Source organism: Dreissena polymorpha, chromosome 1 (genome assembly GCF_020536995.1).
Source record: "Dreissena polymorpha isolate Duluth1 chromosome 1, UMN_Dpol_1.0, whole genome shotgun sequence".
NCBI classification, from domain to species: Eukaryota; Metazoa; Mollusca; class Bivalvia; order Myida; family Dreissenidae; genus Dreissena; species Dreissena polymorpha.
In genome coordinates, this window is record NC_068355.1 from 130,788,983 (window position 1) to 130,806,102 (window position 17,120).

General features: G+C 38.4%; 1 protein-coding gene across 1 annotated transcript in view; it reads right to left on the bottom strand.

Annotated features, from left to right (window-relative positions):
* LOC127850060 (NADPH oxidoreductase A-like) overlaps window positions 1–17,120 on the bottom strand; it is a 66,809-nt gene that overhangs the window by 12,670 nt on the left and 37,019 nt on the right. Inside the window, exons 9-10 of the mRNA XM_052382811.1 lie at window positions 16,843–17,004; window positions 864–1,098 (exon numbers count right to left, since the gene is read on the bottom strand). Coding sequence (XP_052238771.1) covers window positions 864–1,098; window positions 16,843–17,004 — 397 coding nt within the window. The remainder of the gene's footprint in view (window positions 1–863; window positions 1,099–16,842; window positions 17,005–17,120) is intronic.

Genomic DNA, 17,120 nt, shown 5'->3' on the forward strand with positions numbered 1-17,120 from the left:
TAAGTGTTCTTGAGTTATCATCCGGAAACCATTTTACTACTTTGGGTCACCGTGACCTTGACCTTTGACCTAGTGACCTCAAAATCAATAGGGGTCATCTGCAAGTCATGATCAATGTACCTATGAAGTTTCATGATCCTAGGCCCAAGCATTCTTGAGTTATCATCCGGAAAGCACCTGGTCGACGGACCGACCGACAGACCTACCGACCGACATGTGCAAAGCAATATACCCCCTCTTCTTCGAAGGGGGGCATAAAAATATATAATTTGGCAGGTCAGATTATTATGTCCATTTAAAGCTTATTACTTCCCTTGGATTTGTTTTTTCGACCCCGTGACCTAGTTTTTGACCTGGCATAACCCATATTCGAACTTGACCTAGATATTGTCTAGATACAACTTCTGACCAAATTTCGTAAAGATCGGATGAAAACTATTTGAATTAGAGAGCGGACACGAAAAGTGTGACAGACTGACAGTGCAAAAACTATATACCCCCTTTTTCTGAAAGGGGGCATAAAAATCAGGTTTTGTATTTAACCTACAAAAATATCAAGTCAGATCTGCATGTTAATTACCTACCCACAAAATTTCACCAAGATACCTTCATCAAAACTCAAAATTTCACAGAAACTTTGTGTCATTTTTAAATAAAATTGAATTTTCATTGACTTAACTGGCGATAAATGCAAACACAAGGAAGATATATATGAAGGCTAGCAAAACACAAGGTCAGCCTCCATCCTAAAAAGTTATTCAGCAAAAACTGTATGTTTTTTATAGAAAACTAGCCTTTACCCAACTGGCCCCTTATGTTTAAGCCTCAAATGGTTAATAAGTGAAAGTTACACACAACAGTACCTCTTTCCTGTATAAAGGCCATAAAGGGAGCCAGACCGGTTCCTGGCCCTATCAGAATCAGGGGCCACCGGGTGTCGGCCGGCAGATGAAACCCAATATTGTGGCTCACAAAGACAGGGCAGGTGTCCCCTACGATACAGCGGTCCTGCAAGAAGGTTGTGGTGACCCCTGTGCGAGGCTTTCCCAGTGTTGTGTAGCGGATCACGGCAGCTGCTATACTGACCATGTTGCTATCCTTAAAGAAAACCCGGAATTTTACACTGATTCATGCTTTTTATGAAATCGTATTAGGAATGGTAAGTTTTAATTATTAAGACTCCGTCAATATATACAGCCTTGCAAATTAATTGTGAAGCAGTTGATGGAAGTCATAGGGGCATACCGGGTTTAAGTGAGGTTTGTTGGAACTTAAATCCAAGATGGCGTTGTTTTCATGTTGCTTGTGAAAAGTAGTGGATAATTCACCCGTTAAGCCAGTTCATATTTATATATTTTTTAAATTAATATGCCCTTTCGGCTCTACAGCGTTTGCGCTTCCCTTGGTTTTTCGTTCAAGATTGTAGACATCGGGATAAAAAAGTGATGAAGGAAAACTATCCACAAAACTGTTGTCTACTTACCTGACGTTCAAGAAATTGGATGTACACATATCATGTTCTCTTATAATACGCAATATTGACACAGTTGTACAGTAAAATAGAACTAAAATCACGATTATTTTATTTTCTCAACGATGTTTCATCTATGATTACTAATTTATTTTATTTTATTATAAGCACATTTTGGAACCTGACTTCAAAATGATAAACGGCTCTTTCCTATGTTAAAGAGCTTGACTTGAAATACCTACCTATCTTTAATTAAGTTTGTATGTGTATTCAATATTATTGTTTTATTGCATATTATGCGGTGTAATATAACCATCTTTAATAATGTTAATATGTGCATTCAATATTAAAGTTTTATAATCTGAGTCAATTCACCTATTTCAAAGAGGATGGGTTGTGGGGTGGTGCCCTTTTCAGTAATATTTTTATTAATTGTATGTATTTTATGACGTGTGACTCATTTCTGATATGAACTTTTGTTTAACTTTCATTGTCTTATCATATGATGCAGGTTAGAAGGCGATAAAAAGTGCATTTTTTGCTGCAGTAGATGTAATTAGGAATTTAAAATCAACGGAGGACAGCGATACCATGTCCCATACATGAACCACATGAGTTTAAATGTAGAATATGCCAGGAAGAATCCTTCAACAGAGCCATCTCAAACAGCAAATAAAAACACAAGAACCAAACAAAAACACATACCGCTGATGTTTGTATTGTTTTTATTTTATTTTATTAAGTCTACATAAACAAGTCTGACGTATACAATAAAAGTAATTGCTATGAGTGCAACTTAATTCCACGCTTTGTTCCGTAAATGTCATTATGCTTGTTACTCACATATTTTTTTAATTAAATAAAAAATTGTGTTAAGTGTTTGAAGATGATATTATTATATTATTAAAAATAATTGAGTAAACTAAAAAAAGATCTCATAAGAACATGTGTATTGAACTAAAAATGTGACATTTATCAAAATGTTTTACTAAAGACAACTAAAGACATACAAAAAAACTGCCATCCTCCGAGAGCTTTGATTTTAGATAAAAACGAACAATTTTCAGACTCACCTTGCAATTATATTTCCAATTAAAAAATCAAAATATCCTGTTTAAAACACAAATCTTTGATAATAAAAAACAAAACAAAATTCAGACCTCATCAATAAACTGTGTGCATCAAAAACTATATCTTCTCTTATCTAGACATCAAAGGTGCTTGATGCATTTTCCAGCTGGGGAATGTTACACAAATATCACATGGCCATGTCAAAAAGCATAAATAAATACTACTGTACCAGTACACAATACAAACACTGTCATCTTTTGCTGATCTAAAAATAGAACAACCGAAGATGCGGTGGCGGTGTTGTGGTGGAAGGACGTACTTTTTATGCTCTTAGATTTTTAAATTTTTAACTGATTTTTAACATACTATTCGGGTGGAGGAGATGCGGCAATACTAGGAACAGCTATAAGAGAAAGACAGGACTTTTGTTATTTGCCCAAATTCCCAATTTTTGTGTGCTCGGTGTAGATAAATAACTGCGTGTGTACGTGGACAAAGGAAATCGATATTGGCCGCCATCTTGGATTTTTTTTACTTTGGACATTCTAAAACTGTTTTTACCCTAAATATAGACACTGTTATGACAATTTTAGTAGTCTTAGTGCCGTGCTTATGTTTTATTGTAGATAATTCGTAGTTTTTAAGCTTTTTAATGACTTTGCAACTTTTATTGTGAATAACTTTGTTGCACGTGGTGCAGTTCGCGAGTGCCGTTGTGAAAAGGAAAACTGTCTATGGTCCTTAAAACTAGTCCCTCTTATGACATTTTAGTATATAGTTCGTAGTTTCCAAGCTATTCTATGTCTTTGAAACTTTTATTGTGAATAACTTTGTTGCACGTGGTGCAGGTAGTGAGTGCCGGTGTGAAAAGAAAATTTTCTAGGGGTCTAAATTTAGTCCTTTTATGACATTTTAGTAGCCTCATTATCATCCCTATGTTTTATTGAAGGCAATTCATTGTTGTTGTTTTCTTTTTTCAAGCTATCCTAATGGTCTTGTAACTTTAACTGATTGCAGCATTGTGAGTGCCAGTGTAAAAAAGAAAACTGCCTAGGGTTCTCAAATCAGACCCTATTATGACATTCTAAGATGCTTTATCGCTGCCCCAATGTTTTATTGTAGACAATTTGTTGTTTTTTAAACTGCTTTTATGATTTTGTAACTTTTACCGATTGCACGTGGTCACAGGCCATGAGTGCTGGTGTGGAAATAACACTGTTTAGTGTCCTCAAATTTAGACACTTTTACGACTTTTCAAGTAGCTTTACTGTCGTCCCTATGGGTTATTGTAGGCAAACTGTTGTTGTCCCTTCTTAAGCTATCTTAATGATTGTGTATCTTTTTCTAATTGCAACATTGTTGCACTTGATAGCAGGTCGTGAGAGCCAGCTTGAAAATATCACTGTTTATCCTTTGATTAATTCATATTATTGGTACGTGAGGGGTGGTCGTATGGTAAGCATGGCCTTGGAAGTTCGAAATAGGAAACCTCTGCCGAAAGCAGAAACACAGAAGTTTGAAAACTATGCCCTGAACATCGACAAATTGCTAAGGAACAAACTTGAGGCCGCTCAAAGAGCTCATGTCGTATCATACGAACTCAGTGAAGGCAATATAGTCTTCTCAACCGACGCAGTGCTGTTTGAATTAATTGATATTGCACTCTCTCAGTACTTTAATAAACTGTCTGAGCAAAATTGTAACGTGAAAGTCACAGACACATTTGACAATACTGGAGTCAATCGAACCAAAAGGGTCTATAGAGTCATTAAAGCCGATGGTGTCAGGTATACGCTCAACATTTATGTAACCACAAGTAGATTTCTCCTTAATGGTAAAAACTGTATGGAATTTCTGGAAGACGATATGCCAAATATAAATGCTATTGTAGACTTTCTGTGCGTAAGCAACAATATAGATTTGAAAGTGTTTAATGACCTGCTGGTTGAAAAGTTGACCGAATTTCTTTCAAAACAAAGTACAAATGCTCTGTCTGCAGCTGGTGCAGCGATAACCATCAATAACTGTAGAGAAGACTCTGATAAATGCCCAGGTTGTAACCGTGCATGCAAAACAAATAGTGTGCTGTGTACCAAAGGTTCTCATTGGATCCATTATCATTGCCAAAAGCTTAAAAAAGATGAAATTGAACAATTGGCTTCGTCTCACGACGAGTCGTTTTGCTGTAGATTTTGTAAAACTTCTGACACAAGTACACCGTCTAAAACGTTAAATGAATGCGAACAAACTGGTGTTAGCCTTGATGAGCAAACGTCTTTAAAAACATACTGTGTTGCATCGCATATTGACAAAAAGAACCAACCTAAACTTATGTCAAAATCTAAATCAGACTCTAATTTGCGCTTACAAATTCCAAAGGTAACCAAGGCAACAGAGAGCACGGTGGCTCTCGATATCTTACACGATGAAATGGACAGTGGTCAGTTACAAGAGTCAGAGATAATCACTACTGTTAGTGCTGCAAGTGTCGAGTCGCGCAAAAGTAGTAACGATATCTCCAGGCAGAAGCTAGTGCAGAGTGTTGAAGTTAGCAGCGCAGAATGTTCTTGTTTAACTAAGTTGAGTGATATACGAGAACGTGAATTGAAAGTAAAGAAAAAGGAAGAAGAGGTTAAGATACTCCAGCTTAAAAACCAAGAAAAACTTAAAGACCTTAATAAATTAGAATCCTATTGTAAACGTTTAGAAGCCCGTAATGAAGAATTACAAATTACACTGCAAACGGTTGCTAAGAGACTTGAACGTCTTGAGGCGGGAGAATGTGTTAATGATAAGCGGCATGATGCCGATCCAATTCCTAACGAGTCTTCGCGAGAAAAAGTGCAGACTGGCTTTAATAGCACGATACAGGCTAGATTGACTAAATTACAAGACAGACTAACTAACTTTGTTTTTGACAAAATAGAAAATGAACTTGAGCAGTTTATATTTAAAGACAATTTTTTGCATGATACTGAGTGCGAGAATATCCCTGTTCGGCACAATAAGAGCCATATTGTTTCAAGCAATCGTGTACTAGAAGCCGCGAGTGATATAGGTGTGCATACAGCCGGCGTCAGTGTTTGTGCTAAGCCGGTCCTTACGAACATTCACAGCGTTCCCCCTGTAACCCTGTCAACGACCAGTGTGGTCTCGACAGTCGCCGCCAGAGTTTGTGTTACGCCGGACCTTACGATCATTAGCAGCGTTCCCCCTGTAACTCGGTCAACGACTAGTGTGGTTTCGACAGCCGCCAGCGTTTGTGATATGCTGGACCTAACGAACATTAACAGCGTTCCCCCTGTAACAAGGTCATCGACTAGTGTGGTTTCGACAGCCGCCGCCAGTGTTTGTGCTACGCCGGACCTTATGATCATTAGCAGCGTTCCCCCTGTAACTCGGTCAACGACTAGTGTGGTTTCGACAGCCGCCAGTGTTTGTGATATGCCAGACATAACGAACATTACCAGCGTTCCCCCTGTAACACGGTCAACGACTAGGGTGGTTTCGACAGCCTCCGCCAGTGTTTGCGCTGCGCCGGTCCTTACGAACATTAACAGCTGTCCCCCTGTTACGTTGTCAACGACAAGTGTGGTTTCTACAGCAATGCACTACAGCGACAGAGTAGAGAGTGTACCGAACCGCAACAGTATAGACAGTGATAGCGAACGTGTGTCAGTAGTGCCTGGACATGTCCATGGTCAACCGTTGATGTATCTACCGGCGGGCACTAGTGTAAGGAGCTTTCCTGATCAGCATCCTTTTTTGTACCACGTCAAACATCGGAACATTCCCAGATAGCGCAACGGTCGGAATCGAGTGTTAGTTTTGAACCTAGTAGCGAGTCTCCAAAAACGTTAGGGATAGCTTCTTTTAATTGTAAGAACATTGTGACTAGTACACTCGCCATAGCGGACATTTTTAAGTGTAACGATATTATACTTGTGCAAGAACATTGGCTATTTCAGTCTCAAACTGATCTCTTAAGTGAAGTTCACGAAAACATAAACTCTGTTGGAAAAGGTACAGATTACAATGACCCATTATTGCCTACACAGCTTCCGCGAGGTTTTGGCGGGGTAGGTGTTTTATGGAAGAAAGAACTTGATCCAAAAGTGACCGTGCTTGACGACGGAGGAAACAGAATTCAATGCCTGCAACTTTCTAACTTCAAGGACAATAAGGGATTAGTCATAGTGTCTGTATACATGCCCTGTCGAGGGTTGAGCGGTAATGTGACCGAGTTTTGCGATTGTGTGGACCAGATAAGGGAAATCATTTTAAAATATAACACTGACAATTATATCCTTTTGGGCGGCGACTTTAACGAAAATCTTGGAGGGGCTCATGGATCTAGAAGACTTAATTACTTGAAAGAACTGGTAAATGACTTTGATCTTAAATTTGAGAATTCCGGGGAAACATACCTTGACCCTCGAGGCAATGAGTGCACCGAGATAGACTTTTTTCTGTACAACGTGCCATCAGTGCTAATCACTTCAAGAAAGGTCGTACTTAATGACCTGCGGACAAATACATCGGATCACTATCTTATAAAGGTTGAACTTTTGTGTAATTTTACTTTAAATATAAAGCCAGAAGAGAGCGTAATAAGCACTAGGGTGAACTGGAGAACTATTGATAAACACGTATATTCCATTAGGGTCAAGGACGGTCTCGCAACCCTAGAAACTGAAATTGATGATGATAATGTCGAGGAGGTTGTTAAAGATTTCTGTGAGCTTATGAGTGAATCTGCGTCAAATCTTGCCAGTAGAAGGAAACCGTTTAATTCTAAACCTAAGTTAAAGGTGTGGAACCCAGAAATTAGAGACAATGTCATGAACATGAAAAATGCATACAAAGCTTGGAAGCGGGCGGGTAGACCGCGTGGAGAGAGTAGTTTATTAACTGAAAAGAACTTGGCTAAGAGGGCACTACGATCCAGTGTTAGGCAGGCAATTGCGAAAAAAGACTATGAACTAAAACAGAAGATAATTGAAAGCAGGAAATATGACTCTAGAACATTTCATAAGCTAGTGAATAGCCAACGTAACAAGCAGGGCAGGTTTATTACTGATTTATACGTAGGTAACCAACGGTACCAAGAAGATAAAATTTTATGTGGTTTTCATGATCATTTTGAAGCTCTTGGGCAACAGGCTGCCAATGAACTTTTCGACAATGTATATGATGAAATCGTCAATATTGAATACGAACTGACTGTGAATATGAACCGCAATCAATACGTCCAACCTGTAACTAAAATTGAACTTGAAAAAGCAGTTAAAAGTCTGAATACTGGTAAAGCGCCTGATGTTTACAACATGTCAGTCGAACATTTATTGAACTGTGAAGACAGCACCTTTGAGTATCTTTTAAAGGTTGTATCCCATGTATTTGCTAGTGGACTGTTTCCTGCGGCTTTGAAGAGAGGTGTGGTGACTCCCATTTTCAAAAACAAAGGTGAACCCAATGTTTCAGGGAACTATAGAGGCATAACAATTCTACCGGTGATTGGCAAGGTCATTGAAGCAATACTGCGCGATAGGATAGCACCAAACATAAAGAGCAGCCAGAATATATTCCAACGGGGCTTTACTAAGAACTCTTCACCACTAAATTCAGCTTTTATAGTAGAAGAACTGTATCGTGAATGTCATGACAATAGATCCGAAATGCACTTGATCTTTCTGGACGCGAGATCTGCGTTTGATGTAGTAGACCACAAACACCTTATGCGACGACTGGGTCACATTGGAGTATACGACAAACATTGGTCCCTAATCGATAGCTTCCATAGGGACTCCACTAGTGCAGTTAAGTGGAAGGGGCGTGTCTCGGCTGAGTTCAGTGTTCAGCAGGGCGTTAGGCAGGGTGGAGTACTGAGCACCGACCTATACAAGGTCTACGTTAACCCGCTGCTTGATCGCCTACAAGAAGCCAGGGTGGGATCCACTATTGGTGACGTCAACTGTTCGGCCAGTGCTTGTGCGGACGATATATGCTTATGTGCCGAAACGGCCAATGAAGCGCAGGAACTGTTAAACATTTCAGCAGAATTCGCCAATATGGAGCGATACCTGTTACAGCCTACCAAGAGCGTGCATATCCATGTTAGTCACCAACGTAAAAAGGGCGTGTCTACTCCCCTCTTCATGAACAATGACGAAATTCCATCTGTGCAAAGAGCTATACATCTCGGTATTATACGAACTGACTCTATGCTGAACAACCAAAAAGCTAATGTGGATGAAAATTTAAAAAAAGCAAGAAGGAAAGCATATAGTATATTCGGTAGTGGTTACAAAGGGCAAGCGGGACTAAATGTACTGTCCATTATTCATCTTTACAAATCTTATGTTCTTCCCGTGCTTTTATATGGATTGGAACTGTTATTACCTCCTGAACGCATTATAAACTGTCTCGAAGCATTCCAAAGAAAGTTTGTTAAAGAAATTCTTAGACTACCAGACAACACAGCCAATGCGGCAGTATATCTTCTATCCGGACTTTTACCGATCGAAGCACAAATTCACATACAGGCACTGACCTTCTTACATACTATATGCTCGCAAGATAGAAACAGTATTGAGTGGGCGCTACTTGAACGTCAGATTAGCTTTAAATCAGTTGACAGCTCATCCTGGTTCATACAAGTTCAGCATATAATGTGGAAGTACGAGTTGGGGACTGTTGCTGACTTAGCTGACAACACACCCAAGAAGGGAAAATGGAAGACACGTGTACTCAAGGCGGTTCATAGCTACTGGAGTGATCAAATAGACAGTTTAACACCCTTATATTCTACATTGTTTTTCCTGAGACAAGATAAGTATGTGCCTGGTAAGATTCTCCCTTTGCTCTCATTGGAATATACGGCCAGAGAGTCAGAACGGTTAAAAACAAAGGTACGGTTACTCACAGGGACTTACATGCTCCAAACAAAACGTAAGAACTTTAACCAGTATGACATAAACCCAACATGTCAGATGTGTGGTGAGGAGAACGAAACCGCAGAACATTTTGTGCTCAAGTGTAGTGCCCTACATAGTGTTAGACAGTCAATTATGGTGGACATAGAACGACAGTGGGGGGCGATAACAGAGACTTCATTTAATACTTTACCCGTAGACGAACAGCTCTACATACTCATCAACAGTTGGCCAACTTTAAAGACTTTCCTGAAAACCCATTTGTCTTCAGAATTTCACGAGTTTGAGAAGCATTGTGGACGGTTGTTGTACGGTCTGGACAGGACACGTCAGTTGCTCTTGGTTTGTTGCTGTTAATCACCAACCACGGATTCTAGATTACACGGATAAGAAACGGGACCGTTATGCCAAATATCTTGTTGTGTCTAAGTCACGTGACCGTGTCGTAACTATCGATCTTTTATCGAAGCGCCGAGGTTATAAATTTGATGTACCCACTCACGTATTTTGTTAAATTATAGTTTCATTTCTAGGCCGATTTTGACAAATTATATATCATTAGAAAGCTTACGTAACGAAGTTTTCAGATATATCAATATATATTAAGTTTTTTTTCTGATTTCGGCAGCCCGGCGAGTTATAACTTTAACTTTTGCAAATAACATACCGTTTTGGAGTTTTAGAATCTAGATTTACGGTTGACATGTTCGTACTTTATACCGATTTGTAGCGTTTATATTTGGAGTTCAGTTTTAAAAATAACATCTTGCTTAGGAGAATAGAATTCTGTATACGATAGAAAAAAAAATTGTTTAAAAACGAAAGTAATTAAGGAATGAAGGCGGGAAAATGTAGCGCGCGTTCCTAACGCACTGAACTGATGCTACGGTCTTAGCGATTATGCTTTTGTTTAGAGACCGGCCATTGAATTTCCTTTGCCATGATTATTATATTTTTTATGAAATATATTGAAATATTTTGTTCTAGAGACATATCCATAAAGCTAAGTATTAATGAAGCTTAATAAATTTACGATTTCAGCTCTTGATTATAATACAGAAAGGGTGTTAATTTTATGATGAAACAGCGTATACAAATGTATAGCGGACCCTCTTGATATTTTTCGGCTTTGCATACTTCAAATATAATGGGTGTCAAAACATTCATCGTTTGTTGTTTATTATCAAAAAGGTAATTATGTAAAATTATATGAAAGGTTATTAACCATAAATTATCAATTAATTAAAATTATTTAAAGATTCTTGAAAATCACGGTCAACTGTCTATGCATGTATATTGAAATATCTTTATAAGTTAACAGAGTTATAAATATATAGAATTCTAAATTAAAACTCTGTATTATTTGTATTTTTCGGAAAGATTATTTAACCCCGCTGTGGTCAAATGAGAATGCTGTTTTTAATTATGTTGTTCCGTACACTACCATACACTCTTTATAGGACTACGAAATGACGGAGTTTTTTTACCGGTACCCGCTAAATACGTTAAATGTTAAGTATTAGATTTTTTAAATGTTTAAAATGTACATGTATAGGTATTAAGCACTTATAATTATTGTGATTTAGCTGGCTGACATCTATACAGTATTTAGTTTATGGCAATCTGTATGGGCAGATGACTATCAGATGACAGATGGGCTTCGCTGTACGCTAATCGTAAAAGATCGATAGCCACAACACGTTAAAACGCGCGGTGGTAAAACATAAAATGTGTATTTCTTGTGTTTAACTCGCTATAAATCCATTAATAACAACGGGAATATACTAAAAGTTATATTTTTTTGAAAGAGGAATTAATAAGCAACAAGATAACGTATAAACCAATAAAATCGGATGAATAGTTTTTGCATAAGATTGAATTTACTACAGTAAGGGTCAAACACTCGATTCATCTCCTGTCAATATACACTCCGTGCACCAACCAAGCATCATTATCATCATCATCATCATCATTATCTTCTTCAAAAAGGAAAAAAACAGCAACCTTTTTTTCAAATTTTACTATATATCTTATATTGATATTATTGAGACAAATCTTCTGATTAAGTTTCATGAAGATTGGACAATTAATTTGACTTTTAGTGTGTTAACAAGTTTTGACTACAGCCATATCAGGAGAAAATGCCCCGACCCCCTGCCGGCCATGTTTTTCAACCAACCAGAACCACTTTAGAACTTGTCCAACATATCATTGGATAAAAACTTCTTACCAAGTTTCATAAAGATCATACAATAAATGTGGCCTCCAGAGTGTAAAAGAGCTCTTCCAGGAGCTACTCAAAAGGCCAGCTCCTGCAAACCCTCTGGAGATTCCGCCAGCTACAAGCGATCTGCCAATCAAGTGCTGCACTCCCATCAAGGAAGAGATCAGCAGCACCATCAAGCAATTGAAGATTGGCAAATCTGCAGGACCAACAGAAGCGCTTAAGGCTGACGTTGAGTCCAGAGTGGAGCTACTACACCTGCTCTTCAGCAAGATATGGAAAGAAGACGAAATGCCAACACAGTGGAAAGAGGGTGACCCATCAAGCTCCCCAAAAAAGGCGATCTTAGTTCCTGCTCCAACTACAGAGGAATAACACTGTTGTCCATCCAAGGAAAGGTGTTTAATCGCATCCTGCTAAACCAAATGAAAGACGCAGTAGACCAGCAACTCAGTGACCTGCAAGCAGGCTTTTGAAAGGAGAGTTCGTGCATGAATAAGATTGCAACCCTTAACATCATTCTGGAATAATCCGTGAAGTGGAATTTGCCCCTGCATGTCAACTTCATCAACTTCATTGACTATGAAAAGGCCTTCAACAGCGTTGACCGCGAGTCAGCCTGGAGACTTCTGAGACACTACAGAGTGCCAAGAAAGATCACCAACATCATCAAGTCTTATGAAAGGATGACCAGCGGAATTACTCAAGGAACACACCTCACTTTTGAGTAAGACAAGGCTGCTTACTCTCACCTTAACTGTTCCTGATTGCCCTAGACTGGGTAATTAAAATCATAGATTGAATATAAATGGAAAGGAATTCAGTGGACACTCTGAAAACAAGACCTTGACTTTGCCAATGATCTGGCTCTTCTCTCACACACCCAACAACTGATGCAAGAAAAGACAAACATAGTAGCAGACAACTCAGTTAGACTGGGCCACACAATCAACAGAGGGTAGAGGAAGCTGTTCAAGACCAACCCATCAATAACACACCTCTCACAGTCCAAGGCAAGGCCCTGGAGGCGGTGGCCAGCTTCGCCTATCTAAGCAACTGTTGGGTTTTCTCACTCACCTTTATACATCGTAATAATTCTTTTCGTTTATGTAAGGTAGGTGCCGCACAACGCACCACTGACAAAAAGCGATTACAAAAGCTCACCATGAGCACATTATGCTCAGGTGAGCTAACAAGAGCACCGCCTTGCGGGTGCAGACCGCTCATCTATTTTCTTTTTAAAGGTGAAGGGACTCTCATTTTCAATCACAAAGGAGGGAGGAGTGGAGTGAAGAGGGGTGTATAGTGTGGGGTTGTGGACATTTATTACATTATCTTCCAAAAAAGCGAAAAAAAAAAAAAAAAAAAAAATCGGTGGGGGGGGGGGGGGTTTATGGGGGGGGGGTATAGTGTGAGGGTGTGGTGATAATTTGTGAGATGATCTTAAAAAAAAAAAAAAAAAAATCAAAAAAAAAATTGGGGGGGGGGGGGGTTGGGGGGGGTGGGGGTATAGTGTGAGGGTGTGGTGGTCATTTGTGAGATGATCTTAAAAAAAAAAAAAAAAAAAAATTAGGGGGGGGGAGGGGGAGGGGGGAGGGCACGGGGGATGGTTTGGGTGAAGTCTATTGTGGTATGTCAGGTAAGAGTAGTTTCATCAATGTATCAATCAAATCTAATCATAAATAAAGAAGTTATGGCAATTTTAGCAAAATTTAATAATTTGACCTTGAGAGTCAAGGTCATTCAAAGGTCAAAGTAAAATTCAAGTTGCCAGGTACAGTAACCTCATGATAGCATGTAAGTATTTGAAGTTTGAAAGCAATAGCCTTGATACTTCGAGTGGATCGAAACACAAAATTTAACCATATTTTAAAAGTTACTAAGTCAAAAAAGGGCCATAATTCCATAACAATGACAACCAGAGTTATGCAACTTGTCCTTTTACTGTACCCTTATGATAGTTTGTGAGTGTTCCAAGTATGAAAGCAATATCTATGATACTTTAGGGGTAAAGTGGACCAAAACATAAATCTTAACCAAATTTTAAATTTTCTAAGTATAAAGGGCCCATAATTCCGTCCAAATGCCAGTCAGAGCTACATAACTTTGCCTGCACCGTCCCCTTATGATAGTTCATAAATCTTGCAAGTATGAAAGCAATAGCTTTGATACTGTAGGAATAAAGTGGACCTAAACACAAAACTTAATCAAATTTTCAATTTTCTAAGTATAAAAAGGGCACATAATTCTGTCAAAATGCCAGTCAGAGTTACATTACTTTGCCTGCACAGTCCCCTTATGATAGTTAGTAAGTGTTGCAAGTATGAAAGCAATAGCTTTGATGCTTAAGGAATAAAATGGACCTAAACACAAAATTTAACCAAAATTGTCAATTTTCTAAGTATAAAAAGGGCACATAATTCTGTCAAAATGCATGCCAGAGTTATCTAACTTTGCCTGCCCAGTCCCCTCATGATAGTAAGTAAGTGTACCAAGTTTGAATGCAATAGCATTGATACTTACTGAGAAAAGTGGAACTAAACGCAAAACTTAACCAAAATTTTCAATTTTTTAAGTATAAAAAGGGCACATAATTGTGTCAAAATGCACGCCAGAGTTATCTAACTTTGCCTGCCCAGTCCCCTCATGATAGTAAGTAAGTGTACCAAGTTTGAATGCAATAGCATTGATACTTTCTGAGAAAAGTGGACCTAAACGCAAAACTTAACCGGACGCCGACGCCAACGCCGACGCCGACGCCAAGGTGATGACAATAGCTCATAATTTTTTTTCAAAAAATAGATGAGCTAAAAATAATAAAACATGAAAACTATTCATCTCTAAAGAAACAAGAGCTGTCACCATAGGATGACTTATGCCCCCTATAAACGCTTGGTAGAAGTTATGAGCTTTTTTCGAAACCTAAACGCAGATTTCGAACCTAAACGCGGACCCTCAGTTCAAGGTCAAGGTCACAGGAGTCAAAATTTGAATGCGTATGGAAAGGCTTTGTCCACATACACATGCATGCCAAATATGAAATTGCTATCTGAAGCGACATAGAAGTTATGAGCATTTTTTCGAAATCTAAACGTTAAGTGTGACGGACAGACAGACGGACAGTCTGATCACTATATGCCCTCCTCTGGAGCCATAAAAATGTCTTAGAATATCAAAATAAATCAGAAAGCCACATAAACTAGAGAGGGGACACCATGCTAAATCCTTGAAATGCAATAAGTGACCCTGTGACCTAGTTTTTGACCCGGCATGACCCATATTCGAACTTGACTTAGATATTGTCTTGATACAACTTCTGACCAAGTTTGGTAAAGATCAGATGAAAACTACTTCAATTAGAGAGGGGACACCATGCTAAATCCTTGAAATGCAATAAGTGACCCCGTGACCTAGTTTTTGACCCGGCATGACCCATATTAAAATTTTACCTAGATATTGTCTAAATACAACTTCTAACCTAGTTTGGTAAAGATCCGATGAAAACTATTTAAATTAGAGATCGGACACGAAAAGTGTGACAGACTTACAGACTGACAGACAGATAGACTGACAGAAAAACATTCTCACCAATGCTGAATGTTTTCACGACAGTTATGTCATGTTAACCCTTTGAACACATGAAAGACCTGTTTCTCATTTGGAAGTCAGGTCCAAAAATGTGCTTAAAAGAAAGTCAGTTCCAAAATCAATTACCATTTAAAACCAATTTTTCGGGCAATAAAATTGGTTATCAGAGATGAAACTGCGCCAGAAAAATAAAATAATTGTGATTTTAGTAATATTTTACTGTACATGTGTGTCAATATTGTGTAACATGATAGAAAATGATAATTGTACAACCAATGTCTCGAACAACAAGTAAGTAGACCACAGATTTGTGGACAGTTTTCCTCCAATCACTTTTTAATTCCGACGTCTATGATTGCAAAAACAAAGGGAAGCAAAATAACTTTAGAGCAAAAAAGGCGTATTCATTTAAGTCCTTAAAAAAAACACAACAAGGGACAAAATTGTCACAAAACCAGGTTTTCATTGTGAAAAAAATCTGATTAAGGGAGACAACTCAAACTGAACTTTTGAAATGAACAAACAAAATTAACCCCCTTTGTAAGTTTGTTTCAAAATAAATCTATTTTAAGTTGTGGTGACCTTGACATTGGAGATATTGACGTGATTCTTTCGTGCGACACACCGTCCCATGTTGGTGAACAAATGTGCCAAATAATTGTAAAATCTCACAATGAATGACATAGTTATGGCCCAGACAAGCTCATTTATTGCCAATTTTGACCTTTGAACTCAAAGTGTGACCTTGACCTTGGAGATATCGACGTAATTATTTCGCGCGACACACCGTCCAATGATGGTGAACAAATGTGCCAAATTATTTTTGAATATGACAATGAACGACATAGTAATGGCCCGGACAAGCTTGTTCCGCCCGCCCGCCAGCCCGCCAGCCAGCCAGCCAGCCCGCCCGCATTCGCCAATCTAATAACCAGTTTTTTCCTTCGGAAAACCTGGTTAAAAATGACACCATATTGGAAGTAGGTTCCAACTAACCTCGCTAAACCCGGCAAGCTCCTGTATACGCATGCCCCCCTGGCAGTGGTCTTAACCATAAATAATACTAGTATGCATAAAAATTGTCTCATGCCAATATTGAAGAACATAATAACAGTATAAGTCCAGTGGACCTTTTTCTGTTATGTAAGTTTTACATAAAGCTTGCAATTATCATGTACAAAAATGTGTAATTTGGGTGTTTAAGTTCATAGATTCAGGTAAAGAAAAACTATCATTACGAGATTTTAAGAACAGATAAATATAGTGAATGTAGTCTGTTAATTTTCTTGTAATGTGAGTCAAATTTATTAAGCCTGTATTGGTGTTCTCATCATTTTAATTTATATGTGTTGTTGTATAAAAAAATATTGTCAATAATCATGAATATTGTGCATGTATATATTCAATGGCCAAGGTTTTCAACATAAAAAATGGCCAGAAATAACTCCTAAAACAGTGCATATCAACTGGTCCAGAAATGAATGTATTCGAACGGAGAATTTTTTTGTGAGAATGTTTTGTTCACAGTGTAACCAAATTATGTCTACACATACTGTTTTTGATGATGATGCAATTGAATAGTATCTGGGTTGCAGGCATTTTAAATTTGCCAAGATCTGTTTCCATGGCAATTGATGGGAGCTGAAGTCTTGTAGAACGTCAGCCACTTCCCTGTGCTCAAGATATTGGTGAAGTTGCGTGTTTGACTTTGATACCTGGAATAACAGTAAAGCAGATTTTAATTAAGTGAACAGGAATTTTTTCCTATATGAACATGCCCCCCCCCCCCACTCTACCACATAATAACAACAACAACACTTATTTGTTTTAT